The sequence below is a fragment of the Canis lupus genome, chromosome 34 (assembly GCF_048164855.1).
Source record: "Canis lupus baileyi chromosome 34, mCanLup2.hap1, whole genome shotgun sequence".
In the NCBI taxonomy this organism is placed as follows: Eukaryota; Metazoa; Chordata; class Mammalia; order Carnivora; family Canidae; genus Canis; species Canis lupus.
In genome coordinates this window covers 20,918,176-20,932,814 of record NC_132871.1, presented here as the reverse complement: position 1 = coordinate 20,932,814, position 14,639 = coordinate 20,918,176, and the positions used below count along the sequence as shown (strand labels likewise).

At 35.3% G+C, this 14,639-nt stretch overlaps 1 protein-coding gene across 14 annotated transcripts in view; it reads right to left on the bottom strand.

Moving 5' to 3' along the window:
* Positions 1-14,639, bottom strand: part of COBLL1 (cordon-bleu WH2 repeat protein like 1) — a 159,981-nt gene that overhangs the window by 40,809 nt on the left and 104,533 nt on the right. For 8 of the 14 annotated variants that reach the window (XM_072810953.1, XM_072810954.1, XM_072810955.1 and 5 more), the window contains 3 exons: positions 7,225-7,426; positions 4,714-4,942; positions 3,893-3,931 (listed from right to left, as the gene is read on the bottom strand). In XM_072810953.1, the coding sequence (XP_072667054.1) occupies positions 3,893-3,931; positions 4,714-4,942; positions 7,225-7,426 (470 nt within the window). The remainder of the gene's footprint in view (positions 1-3,892; positions 3,932-4,713; positions 4,943-7,224; positions 7,427-14,639) is intronic. The other 6 variants (XM_072810957.1, XM_072810964.1, XM_072810965.1 and 3 more) reach the window with 1 other exon arrangement.

Here is a 14,639-nt window from a genome sequence, read left to right as displayed (position 1 = left end):
AGCAGAGAGAAAGAAATGAGAGTCCCCTGGGGTCATTTTAAAAGGGCACAGGAATCAATCTGATTTTTTTTTTTTTTAAGATTTTATTTATTCATTCATGACAGACACAGAGAGAGAGGCAGAGACCCAGGCAGAGGGAGAAGCAGGCTCCACGCAGGGAGCCCGACGTGGGACTCGATCCCGAGTCTCCAGGATCAGGCCCTGTGGGCTGAAGGCAGCGCTAAACCGCTGGGCCACCGGGGCTGCCCTGATACGGTTTTCACTGGCCAGAGTCAGGACAATCTGGCAGCATACACATTACTCAATAAATTGAAACAGTCTGCATAATTTAATTCCATGAATTTGTAGTGATGCTGAAAAAATAACTGATCCTTACTGTTTATCTCTGTGTACTGCTAAGGAACCAGTCTGTTATTTTAAAAACTGATGAAGGGGAGCACCTGGGTGGTTCAGCCAGTTAAGCATCTGACTCCAGGTTTCAGCTCAGGTCATAACCTCAAGGACCTGAGATCGAGCGCTGCATCAGGCTCTGCACTCAGCAGGGAGTCTGCTTCATATCATCTCCCTCTCCCTTTGTTCCTCCCACACACGCACACTTTCTAAAATAAAACCTTTTTAAAAATTTTTTCCTGTAAACGAATAAATAATGATGAAGGTAAAGAATCACACATTTTTCCTGCCTCTTCTGAATGAATTCTACCTACGGAGACAAGTAGCTGACATGGGGAAATTTACTGTTACAGAAATAGATCAATAAATAAAGGAATATTTGCAGATGATGATTATTTTCCAACTCCTAATCAAGATTTAAGCAATGACTATTGATAGCTAACATCAAAAAAGGGAACTTGAAGGGTGCCTGGATGGCTCAGTCTGTAGAGCATGAAACTCTTGATCTTGCGGTCATGAGTTCAAGCCCCATATTGAGTGCAGAGATTATGTACGTACATACACACATGTGTACATACATAAATGTAACTTGCTATTGCGGGGGTGCTAATGGAAGTACATAATACCACCTATGAAGTATTCTTGCCAAAAGATCTCACTCACATCTGATCAAGTCTCTAGATTTATCAATCAATTTACAGGAAATAGAGACAATCAAGAAACATGTTAAGTAGCACCACGGGATACAATCCACAAAATTCTGAATGTGAGAAACTCGGTAAAACAGAAGACCCAGTTTCTTCAACAAATGAATTGTAAATTTAAAAAAGGAGAGAGAGAGAGAGAGAGAAAGAAATAAGGAGTGGGCAATCTGTCAGTTTTGAAAACATTTCTATAAGGAGCACACATGTGTTTTATGATAAATCAGAATATAATTTCAGTGATATTAGAAGCAAAGTACTATATATGGAAATTTGTGGGATATGTCCAAAACAGCACTTAGAGGTAAATGTATAGTCTTAAATACATTTAAATCTTAAATACATACCCTTTTGTAGGACTACATGTGCAGTCTTTTTATTTAAAAAAAAAAAAAAAAAGTTTAAAAATTAAATAAATTGGGGCACCTGGGTGGCTCAATTGGTTAATAAACACCTGCCTTCAGCTCAGGTCATGCACCCAGACTCCCGGGATGGAGCTCCCCATGAGGATCCTTGCTTCTTCCTCTGCCCCTCTACCCCACTTGCTCGTGTTCTTTATTGCTTTCTTTCTCTCTCAAATAAAATCTTTTTTAAAAAAATTAAATAAATTATGACAAAATAGGGGCTACTCCAGGAAAGCAAAGATAGTTAATGCCAATAAATATATGAGTGAAATATGCCTCAATAACACATTAAGAGAATTATATTTCACAAATTAAAACCATAAATCTGATGCTTTAAATATTAAATAAGCAGTATGCATTCTGTACAATGAGTTTACTAACAATACTAACTTAATAATGAACATGTGGATAGCACTTTATGGTTACAGATTTTTTTTTCACATGCCTTATTATCAGAAATTATCACAAATTACCATTCTGATTCCTTTTTCTAAGGTAGGGAATGTAAAGGAATGAAAGCAGATGGTATTGTCCCATTATACATCTGAAGCTTTGGTGACCACAGAGTCTGAATAACTTGCACCAAGACACACGAGCATTAAATGGTAGAACTCAATATGATATCTATTCAAAAATGATGTATTAATACCTCTAACTTTTCCTTTTTTTAAGAAATGTTATCTCGTTTTAAGATAGAATCCTCCACTAACTGAATGTAGATATATAATTATATTCAGTTGGAACAGGAGATAGAAAATTCACATGGTGGACAGTGCAATAATTACAGCCAAAATATTTCATATAGTTATTTTTGGTAAAGCAATTTCCTGGCACCCTATACTATATCATCCTCCATACTATAACCTAAGTCTTCCCTTACAGCTCTAGGACAGAGATCACCACAAGTCAGAGTTAAACACTAAGAAACACAAGGGCTTGAGCTTACTTAGAAAAACAACTGCAATTTATAGTTTCCTGTTTCCAGGAGAGAGGCTGTAAGTAACTGCATACAAAGTTCTAAAACTTCTGATAATATTAAAATAAGGAGGCAGAGGCATTTACAGCATTGGAATGATCTTGTAGATCCTGACACCGTAAAAGGAGCTTTCTTAATTTTCCTATTCCAATCTCTTAAGATTATATTCACAACATTTAATACTCTGAATAAAGACATTTTCTTGGCTGGACGGGATATTACAAACCAATACATTCAACACCTTCAAAATCAAGCCAATAAGATTATGGAATTTGCTTTGGGTTATGTATTTAGACAATGGCAAAGGTAGGAGCAAAAGTACCAGGATGTTGCTACTGGAAAAAAAAGCAGAGACTGCTTTGTCCAATCTCTTATTATAGAAGTGGAAGGTGAGATCCAGACAGATAAACTATTTGGTCTATCAGCTTGCTAAATGAAGTTTGACAGCTAATGCAGTTTCAGATTTAAAACATCTATGTTCTGATTATTAGCTAGTATATGCTTTACAAACACAACAATTTTCAGCTCCTTTAATTAACCTAGTCTTTGTGTTAGCCACTAATAATAAATAATCACACAATTAATTTGTAGACTTAATTCTTGGGGTAGAGAGGCTTATTATGCTATCGGAAAATTGGAAGGGGTAAAGAAAGAAGATTCCAGTAACACAAAATGTGTAGTTTCTTTTTTTTTAGTAGAAAGGGAATTATTATAGTAATCTATTATCTGAGCCTATCCTTTTTTAATGGAGGAAAAAGGCTTCCAGATTTTATTACTATTGGCTAATTTTTAATAAGGTTTTCTTCTATGAAAGTAATGCATTCCCATTATAAAGTTCTGTTAATATAAAGAAAAAAAGAAAAACAATCACCCATAGCCCTACCTCCCAAAGGTAATCAGTATTACATTTTTTATGTACTTCCTTTCAGAAATCTTATGTAAAATTTTTTACATACTGTATTAAACATTTAAATGCTTTAAACCCTAATTTTAACAAAAGCATTTTCCATGTTATAAAATATTCACAATTTAATGCTGCAAGAATTTCCTATGATGAATATACCCTGATTACTCTGAATAACTGTTCAAAGTAAATAATCAGAGATCCTTCCACAGTACCACCAAACTATCAGCAACTGTAATGAACCCAGCAAAATCATTTTTTGTCTGAGAGTCAAAAATATGTTTTGCACATTCTTAGGAATGATATTAATTTTTAATCAATTATTGAAATTTAATTATTGTATTAATTTCAAAAATCAAGGGGGGGCTTACTTTTTCAGGAGATAAAAGGCAAGGGGTTTCTTATAGAATGTGCATATTAGTAATGTTAAAAGGTAAAATTAGAAGCTTATTTTTAATTTATCCAATAAAATAGAGATTTCATGTTATAATTTTTTCTACTGATTCATATGTCTTACCTTGTAAAGATGATTTATTGAAGGCAGTAACAGAAGTGGCTACAGAAGGAGGGGGTAAAAGAGGGTAAATTGACTGTAAAGATGATGTTTGTTCAAGAATAAAACATCACTGAGTTGAAATAGCTGTCTATGGATTATATAAATCCACAATTTCAGGATAAAGTTAAGTGCTCCATGCACAGATGATGTAGTAAGTCATCATCCTTCACTAAACCTTTGTTTCTAGTAAAACAGATTCATGTTGAATAAGCTCGCAGTTGTCTATCAGCATAGAAACCAACATTATCTACAATCTCCAAATTTTAATACATTATTTCTGTAGATTAATACTGCAAGCTATTTTTATTTAAATATTTTAGGAGTTAGATTAGGCCAGTTGATTTTGGATGAACCTAGAAAAAAATCTGTCAAACTTACAAATTTGAATGATAATTAAGACTCAAAACCATGGTGAGTCTACAGTAATTCACACTTGATAAAAACAAAAATGAATTTAAATGTAACTCTTTATTTTCTGTTTAAATCTTGATGCCACAAAGAATTAAGCTAAATCCCACCAAAAAAAATACTCATAGATTGATGGAAAAGTGTAACCAAGGTGGATGACAACTAAGAAAGACAAGTTTTTATTCTAATTTCAGAAACCGAAATCAAGTTCAATTTTATTACATTTCACTTTCTCATCTTCTCAATGACACGTATTGACTTCTACTTATAGGATCCATTAACTCGCCATTATGAACTTCAGAAACCTTATACATAAACACAATACATACACTTATATGCACATCCTGTCAAATGAATAAAACAAAAAATCTTACCTCTGCTGACATCCATGGCATATAATTCTCTTAGTCCCAGGTCGTTAAGAGATTTTGTCAAATCAAGGGGCTCCTGAGATTGATAATCTTTCAACAACAGTGTATGAAGTGGATCAAACTCACATTTGCTGCATATAATGGGGGCAAGTTCTTGGAGTGGTGCATGTGGGCTAACTCTCACTATTGTCTTCTGTGTTTTCTTAAAATTGATCACTACTCTCACAGTTTTCTGAAACACAGATTAAAACCAGTTATTACCATAATTTATCACTAAGACAAACTTTCTACAATGATGTCTACAATAAAGAGATGATTTACAATTATATAGAGTCCTAAAATATACAGTACTTTTCTATTTTGGTGTAAAATTATTATTTTTTTTACTGAAGCATATTCTTAGAAAGAATTTGATTAAGTAGTCTAGATTAAATCCATAACCCTTGTAAAGGTGTTAGATTTTAACTATAAAAGAGAATGCAAAAGACTCATATCTGATACTATTGATATTTTTGTTTGTTCCCCAAAATATTATAAAATGAGCAAATATCCATGAATAAGTTATACATGTTCTATTTTATGCTTTGATTGAATATTTATCTAATGGTTTGTCAACTGTCTCCATGGAATAAATAAGTATTTTGGTTAAAATATAAAATTTTTGTGCTTCTCTCTACTGAAAAGAAGATAAATAGATAAATGAGATAACCCGTGTAAAAAGCTTAGCATAGTTTCTAGCACATAGTAAACTATCAATGAATAAATTTTAGCTATTGTGATTACCTATTGTCACTATTATTCAACAATAATATTTTGGCTAATTTTAATATATTAAAAGAATATTAAGATATTCCTTAATATTAGCTACCTAGTACTAATTAAAATTGAGAAGATTTTAAACATATCACTTTAATGTAATTAACTCAAATACAAATGGAACTTAGAAACATGTTACCATGGTAAGTGTAATCTATGGTTTGCAGATCCTCAAAGTTTAACGTGTATTCATTAAACTAAGACACCATGTATAATCCCATGCAATAGAAGAAATACTATTTCCACCTAGATACATAAGATATGTATACAGGAAATAGCCCAATATCCTAATTCTTAATATCAATATTTTATAGAACATTAATGGTTTAATACTATAAAATAATTAACTTTTTAAATATAAAGTTACATGATATGAAGAATATACGAGAATATAGACACTCAAGTCATATGTAAATAAACTATTAATTTAATATAATTAGCCTTTATATATTTTCTGAAGTTAAAAAAAAGTTGGCATTCCTAATGAAAAAATATTTCTTAAAACCCATAAAATTCTATTCCTATTGCTTATAGCAACAGAACAATTTTATAAAATGAACTAATGATATTAGAATGATTCTGGTTAAAAAAAAAGATGGATTCTAGTTAAAATTTTTTGAAAAAAAAAAATTTTTTTTTTTTTTTTTGCTTAAAATTCATATATTACGGAGCACCCGGGTGGCTCAGTTAGTAAAGCATCTGCTTTCGGCTCAGGTCATGTCGTCAGGGTCCTGGGATCAAACCCCGCATTGGGCTTCCTGCTCAGCGAGGAGTCTGCTTCTCTAACTCCCCTTTGCCCCTCCCACAACTTGTTCTCTGTCTCTCTCAAATATTTAAAAACTCATATATTACAGAAAACTGAGTCATTATATAGCTCAAATGAACAATTTAGAATAAGTTACAACCACCACTTACCAAGTACAGCAAAGCCAAAAAATATTTTTAATAAATTCTTAAATAAACTTTCATTAAAAGATTCAAAAACCGTTCTCTAAATATCGGACACTTTTTGGGACACCTGGGTGGCTCAGTCAGTTAAGTGTCCGATTCTTGATTCTGGCTCAGGTTGTAACTCAGGATGAGATTGAGGCTCACACAGGGCTCCATGTTAGTAGGGAGTCTGCTTCTCTCCCTCTCCCACTGCCACTGCCCTACCTCCACTCGTGCACTCATGCTCTCTCTAATAAATAAATCTTTAAAAAATACTTTTTAAAAGAGTAAGTTAAAACACAGATCATTGGGATGTCTGAGTGGCTCAGCGGTTGAGCATCTGCCTTTGGCTCAGGGTGTGATCCCAGAATCCAGGATTGAGTCCCACACTGGGACTCCTGGGGAGCCTGCTTCTCCCTCTGCCTATGTCTCTGCCTCTCTCTCTGTGTCTCTCATGACTAAATAAAATCTTTAAAAAACAAAACAAAAACCGGTCACTTATAATTGTCAGATTCTGATATGGTCCTATAGATCACTTTAGAGCATCTAAAAACTAAAGTATTCCCCAAAGTATTATCCAAAGACTGATAACCAAATGAATCCTAAACAAAGTGGCCTAAGCAAACAAAACAGCCATGTTTACATCAAATTTAACCAGGGAAGTCCATTTTTATTTCATTTGAAGTAAATATGAGCTGCAGATAATGACCAAAAACATCAGTTTAATATTTTTGCCAGAAGAAATCAAAATCGCAGTGACAGTCTTACCTCTGGTATTATAGGTGTAGGTTTTTTCTTATCCAAAATTTTTGGCTTTAAAATGACTTTCTCCACCTCCAACATTCCTATTGGTGTGTTTGGCTTAAATTTAATGGGATTATTTTCAGCTGACTGTAGATCAATTGTGTAACTGGATGGATTTAAGTGATACTGTGCACAGAGGAATATCAACAAGTCCATCATAGGTTTACTGTAAAAAAAAAAAAAGTAATACTGATCATAAATCATAAAACAACTTCATTAAGTGTTAAAGTTATTGTTCCTGGCATTTTTTCTTAGGGTCATTCTGTTTTCAGTGGATAAAAACAAGGCTATAAAATAATATGTGTGAAAGCAACTTAAAAATCTAGCTACACCTGGAAAGCCACAAACTACCAAAACTGGAACAGGAAGAAATAGAAAACCCTAACAGGCCAATAACCAGGGAGGAAATTGAAGCAGTCATCAAAAACCTCCCAAGACACAAAGAGTCCAGGGCCAGATGGCTTCCCAGGGGAATTTTATCAAACGTTTAAAGAAGAAACCATACCTATTCTCCTAAAGCTGTTTGGAAAGATACAAAGAGATGGAGTACTTCCAAATTCGTTCTATGAGGCCAGCATCACCTTAATTCCAAAACCAGACAAAGACCCCACCAAAAAGGAGAATTACAGACCAATATCCCTGATGAACATGGATGCAAAAATTCTCAACAAGATACTGGCCAATAGGATCCAACAGTACATTAAGAAAATTATTCACCATGACCAAGTAGGATTTATCCCCGGGACACAAGGCTGGTTCAACACCCGTAAAACAATCAATGTGATTCATCATATCAGCAAGAGAAAAACCAAGAACCATATGATCCTCTCATTAGATGCAGAGAAAGCATTTGACAAAATACAGCATCCATTTCTGATCAAAACTCTTCAGAATGTAGGGATAGAGGGAACATTTCTCAACATCTTAAAAGCTATCTATGAAAAGCCCACAGCAAATATCATTCTCAATGGGGAAGCACTGGGAGCCTTTCCCCTAAGATCAGGAACAAGACAGGGATGTCCACTCTCACCACTGCTATTCAACATAGTACTGGAAGTCCTAGCCTCAGCAATCAGACAACAAAAAGACATTAAAGGCATTCAAATTGGCAAAGAGGAAGTCAAACTCTCCCTCTCTTCGCCGATGACATGATACTCTACATAGAAAACCCAAAAGTCTCCACCCCAAGATTGCTAGAACTCATACAGCAATTCGGTAGCGTGGCAGGATACAAAATCAATGCCCAGAAATCAGTGGCATTTCTATACACTAACAATGAGACTGAAGAAAGAGAAATTAAGGAGTCAATCCCATTTACAATTGCACCCAAAAGCATAAGATACCTAGGAATAAACCTAACCAAAGATGTAAAGGATCTATACCTTAAAAACTATAGAACACTTCTGAAAGAAATTGAGGAAGACACAAAGAGATGGAAAAATATCCCATGCTCATGGATTGGCAGAATTAATATTGTGAAAATGTCGATGTTACCCAGGGCAATATACACGTTTAATGCAATCCCTATCAAAATACCATGGACTTTCTTCAGAGAGTTAGAACAAATTATTTTAAGATTTGTGTGGAATCAGAAAAGACCCCGAATAGCCGGGGAAATTTTAAAAAAGAAAACCATATCTGGGGGCATCACAATGCCAGATTTCAGGTTGTACTACAAAGCTGTGGTCATCAAGACAGTGTGGTACTGGCACAAAAACAGACACAGAGATCAATGGAACAGAATAGAGAACCCAGAAGTGGACCCTCAACTTTATGGCCAACTAATATTCGATAAAGGAGGAAAGACTATCCGTTGGAAGAAAGACAGTCTCTTCAATAAATGGTGCTGGGAAAATTGGACATCCACATGCAGAAGAATGAAACTAGACCACTCCCTTTCACCATACACAAAGATAAACTCAAAATGGATGAAAGATCTAAATGTGAGACAAGATTCCATCAAAATCCTAGAGAAGAACACAGGCAACACCCTTTTTGAACTCGGCCACAGTAACTTCTTGTAAGATACATCCACGAAGGCAAAAGAAACAAAAGCAAAAATGAACTATTGGGACTTCATCAAGATAAGAAGCTTTTGCACAGCAAAGGATACAGTCAACAAAACTCAAAGACAACCTACAGAATGGGAGAAGATATTTGCAAATGACAGATCAGATAAAGGGCTAGTTTCCAAGATCTATAAAGAACTTATTAAACTCAACACCAAAGAAACAAACAATCCAATCATGAAATGGGCAAAAGACATGAACAGAAATCTCACAGAGGAAGACGTAGACATGGCCAACATGCACATGAGAAAATGCTCTGCATCACTTGCCATCAGGGAAATACAAATCAAAACCACAATGAGATACCACCTCACACCAGTGAGAATGGGGAAAATTAACAAGGCAGGAAACCACAAATGTTGGAGAGGATGCGGAGAAAAGGGAACCCTCTTATACTGTTGGTGGGAATGTGAACTGGTGCAGCCACTCTGGAAAACTGTGTGGAGGTTCCTCAAAGAGTTAAAAATAGACCTGCCCTACGACCCAGCAATTGCACTGTTGGGGATTTACCCCAAAGATACAGATGCAATGAAACGCCGGGACACCTGCACCCCGATGTTTATAGCAGCAATGGCCACGATAGCCAAACTGTGGTGGAAGGAGCCTCGGTGTCCAACGAAAGATGAATGGATAAAGAAGATGTGGTTTATGTATACAATGGAATATTACTCAGCTATTAGAAATGACAAATACCCACCATTTGCTTCAACGTGGATGGAACTGGAGGGTATTATGCTGAGTGAAGTCAGTTGGAGAAGGACAAACATTATATGTTCTCATTCATTTGGGGAATATAAATAATAGTGAAAGGGGATATAAGGGAAGGGAGAAGAAATGTGTGGGAAATATCAGAAAGGGAGACAGAACGTAAAGACTGCTAACTCTGGGAAACGAACTAGGGGTGGTAGAAGGGGAGGAGGGCGGGGGGTGGGAGTGAATGGGTGACGGGCACTGGGGGTTATTCTGTATGTTAGTAAATTTAACACCAATAAAAAATAAATTAAAAAAAATTTTTTTTTAAAAATTAGGAAAAAAAAATCTAGCTACAAGATTTTTTTCCCCCCACTACAGGAAGTGGTGTACACATGGGAGCCTGAGCCCTGCATACTAAGTGTCTCCCTGACTACAAGATATTTAAGTGGACAAAATTATAATAGCTAAAAAGTCCTGAATATTGTTCAAGACAGCTTGCATCCTAGTGTTGGTTTAACCATTATCTATATTTTGTATCTGCCAAGTAGTCATCCTATTATAAATTTCAAGAGAAGTTCTCCCTTACCCAAGAGTACTTAGTTCAGCAAATGCTCCTTTCACAATATTATTTTGAGTACCAGCAGTCTCTGGCTTATAAACTGGTTATATTCCCAAGATCTCACAAAAATGAAGCATTAAGAACCACTACCACTTCAGGGTGCCTGGATGACTCAGTAGAGTATACAACTCTTGATCTTGAGTCCTGAGATCAAGCCCCACTTTGGGTATAGAGCTTACTTAGGAAAAAAAAAAAAAAAGAAACAAACAATGAACCGTCACCACCCTTTGGGCTTCAGAGAGCACAGTCAGTATCTACAGGAGGAAGCCCACAAAATTCTGAAGAGTATAGTTTTCCTAGTTCATTCAAATGACATTTAATATTTTTAGGCCCTGGAGACACAATACAAGTGTTACAGCGTATCTACTCTCATAGATCCACACTACTAGATGGACTAGCCCAAGTGTTGGCAAACTATAATTTGCTGGTCAAAGTGGGACCATAGCCAATTTTTGTAAATAAAGTTTTATTAGGACACAACCATGCTCTTTTTTTTTTTTTTCATAGTATCTAGGGCTGCTTGTGTCTTACAATAGCTGATTTGAGTAAATGTGTTGGAAACTGAATGGTCTACAAAGCCTAACATATTTACTATCTGGTCCTTGACAGAAAAAAACGTTATGGGCACTTGGGCTCCAACAATTAAAAAGTAACCAAATAAATACATAATCTCAAACAGTTGCTTAAGTGTTAAATATTACTATTCTATTTACGCCAAGAATAGAACAATGTGGTCTCCAGTCCCTAATTGTCAGCCCTTAAGGAAAGAACACTAAAAAAAAAATCTTCTGTATTCTGTGCTTTCCTCAAATGTCTGGTGATCTTAAGCTATTAGATCTTATTTAAGAATGAGGCACCAAAACACTTTATAAAAGTCCTATTTTCCTGAATTAAGGTATAGGTTGATGGGCTTCATTTGATGGTAATTGGGTGGCCAGTTATTTTTTTTTTTCCCATGGGGAAATATAAACGTTCGTAAAAAATTCTCCAACTTCTTGACTACATAATATGAACCTAGCTACTGGCTTTCAGAAACTTGACAGGGTGAGGCTAGGAATATCATCATTCGGTCTGACATTTTTAATTTAGTACATCTGTGTTTGTATGCACTTCATCCCCACTCGCCTAAGTTGAGTTCCTTGATCTGTAGCTTTTCTACAGAGGCAGTCTTCTCTTGGAAGAGAGTCAGTTGTCTCACACTGTGTGGTCTTGAGGTTAAACAACACTTTATATGGATTCTCAAACTATCCCGTGTTCACCCACAGACCTCACCCTCATCTTCTGTGGCAGTTACCCATCCATTCACACCTCTTCTCTTCCCCCACCTACAAGTAGCACCCCACTATATCTATATCAAGAAAAATAATAAAAATTCTAAGTGCCTTAGTTAAAAAAATTTCTCTGGAGTGTTTCAGTGCTCAAAATACATTCTCTATGTCTTCATTAGATGCTTCCACAATAACAACTTAGGAGTTTTATGTCCTCTTGAGCTACCTAGTATGCTAATACATAAAATTGTTTATAATTGTCTAAATTTTGGCAGTAAGTAGTAGATATTAAATTTCATCCACAGGAAGACTAGCATAATGGTATTATTCAAGTTTATTTTTTGGTAACATAGTATTCTATGAGACCAATTTGATCTACATACAAATTCTTGACTTGGAAATGATACCTCCCTTATCTGACAGTAAATAAAATTAAAAGGGATTAGGTAATGCCTTGGTAAATACAATTATAAATATAGTAAAGCTGGAAGAGGAGAGAACTTTCACTGACAATCAAAATGGAGAGCTGCCTACCACTGTCTATGAATAAATGATGATAATGTTCAGACTGTATTTCTCTCTATACATATAAATGTCCCAAGTAATAAATATAAAAACACTAAAGCTTATACTTTAAACATCTTTCACCTCTTAAATGAACATTCTTCAGAATTGCTGCCCAAAATACACAAATGTTAACAAGATAAAAATGTCATCATTTTTCATCCCCCATGTACAAAAATATGAACATTTAAGGGAAAAAATTTTTTCCATTTTTAAAAAGAATTTAACACTCTTTATACACACTTATTTAACCTTTTTTGATATGTCTTAATGAAGTACCTCATTTTTATCTGTGACTTTTTAAATTAATAAAAGTACTTCATGGGTCAAGAATATTATAATAATGGCCTATTCCCGCAGTCAATTTGGTCATCTTTAATCTTTGCACATGGTATCAGATTTCATGGCAAAAAGGTTGCATGCTGACTAGACCTATATCTTGCTTTCTGAACTCAACACTGCCCAAATATTTTCTAATAAAAATGTCTCTTTAAAAGGCAACTGAAAATCATAGAACTTCTTTATGACTTTATTCTCTCATTCTATAATTATTTAATTCTTTGTTCAAGAATTCCAGAAGCCAGTTTTGTCTTGAAAGTTTTCCTATTTCCTGACAGACAAATGCAACAGATCAGAAAGTTCTATAACAAACACAAACGCAAATGGGAATTTGGTACTGCATACGCTAATAGTATTAGAATTGAATTTTCAACAAATGGCATGGGAAAACTGAATAGCCATCTAATAGAAAAATAAAATGTATGTATACATTTTATGTAAATGCCACTGTGGTAAATGCCAAGTGGACCAGATACATAACTATGAAGATATTACTACGGGGAGGTAACAGGTTAGAAGTCCATCTTTGTGTAATTTATGTTCTAGAGCAAGGCTGTCCTATTGTTCTGCAACATGGAAATTTTCTGTGCTGTATAATACATTGGCCACTCACCACATGTGGCTATTAGGCACCTGAAATACACTGACATAATGGACTAAATTTTTCATTTAAACTCAATTTAAACATCCACATGTAGTGAGTGCCTACTGTATGGCCAGAGTAGTTCTGGTACATTGGTACTTCAAGTAGGATTCATGGACAAGTAACATCAGTATCTCTAGGACCCTGCTGACATACAAATACTCAAGCCCCAGTCCAGATCACTGAATCAGAAACTCAGAGTGGGGCACAGCAACACGTGCTTTCACAAGCACTCCAGACAGGTCTCATGCATGCACTACAGTATGTGGTCAAAAGAGGATAAAGAAATAAGAAAATATATAGTACATCAGATAATGAAAAATAAGAAAACAAAGGATGTTAGGAAATGTTCTAAACAAAAAAAAAATAACAGAACTGAGACCTGAATGGAATGGGTTATCTGGGGAAAGGGCATTCCATGCCGAGTTGACAAGCTGCAAAGGACCTGAGGCAGTAATGTGCTCTACATGTTCAATAAAAAATAGAAAGCAGTCTGCTTGGGTGAAAGTGGTAGACTGAAACAGAGTGATATGAGACTTTACCAAATAAGAAAGAAAACCACGGTAGGAGTGATGTGGTCTACTTTACATTTAAAAGGATTATATGGGGCAGCGGTTTAGCGCCACCTGCAGCTCAGGGTGTGATCCTGGAGACCCAGGATAGAGTCCCACGTCAGGCTCCCCGCATGGAGCCTGCTTCTCCCTATCATTCGTGAATAAATAAATTTAAAAAATAAATAAAATAAATAAAAGGATTATATGCTGTTTTATTCATTTTTTATTTTGACTTGAGAAAAAGGCATGTTTAATTTTTAAAGTAAAACTAAAAAACAAGTGTAAATAATAGGGGGTATACATGATTTAAGAAGCCAATGTCTTATTTACTTATTTAGTGTGTGACTTAATTTTCTTTCGTCGTTATTGTTGTATTCAGAATAGTCTAGGGGAGCAGTCACAAAGCTAGTGAAAAAATTTAGAGGAGATAGTAGCCTAGACTAGTCAGATTTCAGTTTATTTTGTGAGGTGATGATAGGATTAAAGCCAATGCCAAAAGAAAAGGGTAAGGAGACATAAGAAACAGAAAAAGGAGCTAAGCAGTAGGAAGAGGGCAGGAGTGCAGGAACACTAGCACATGAAAGAGCTGTTGACAGGAGCCAACAGGAGGCCTAAAGTGCTATTTTAAAT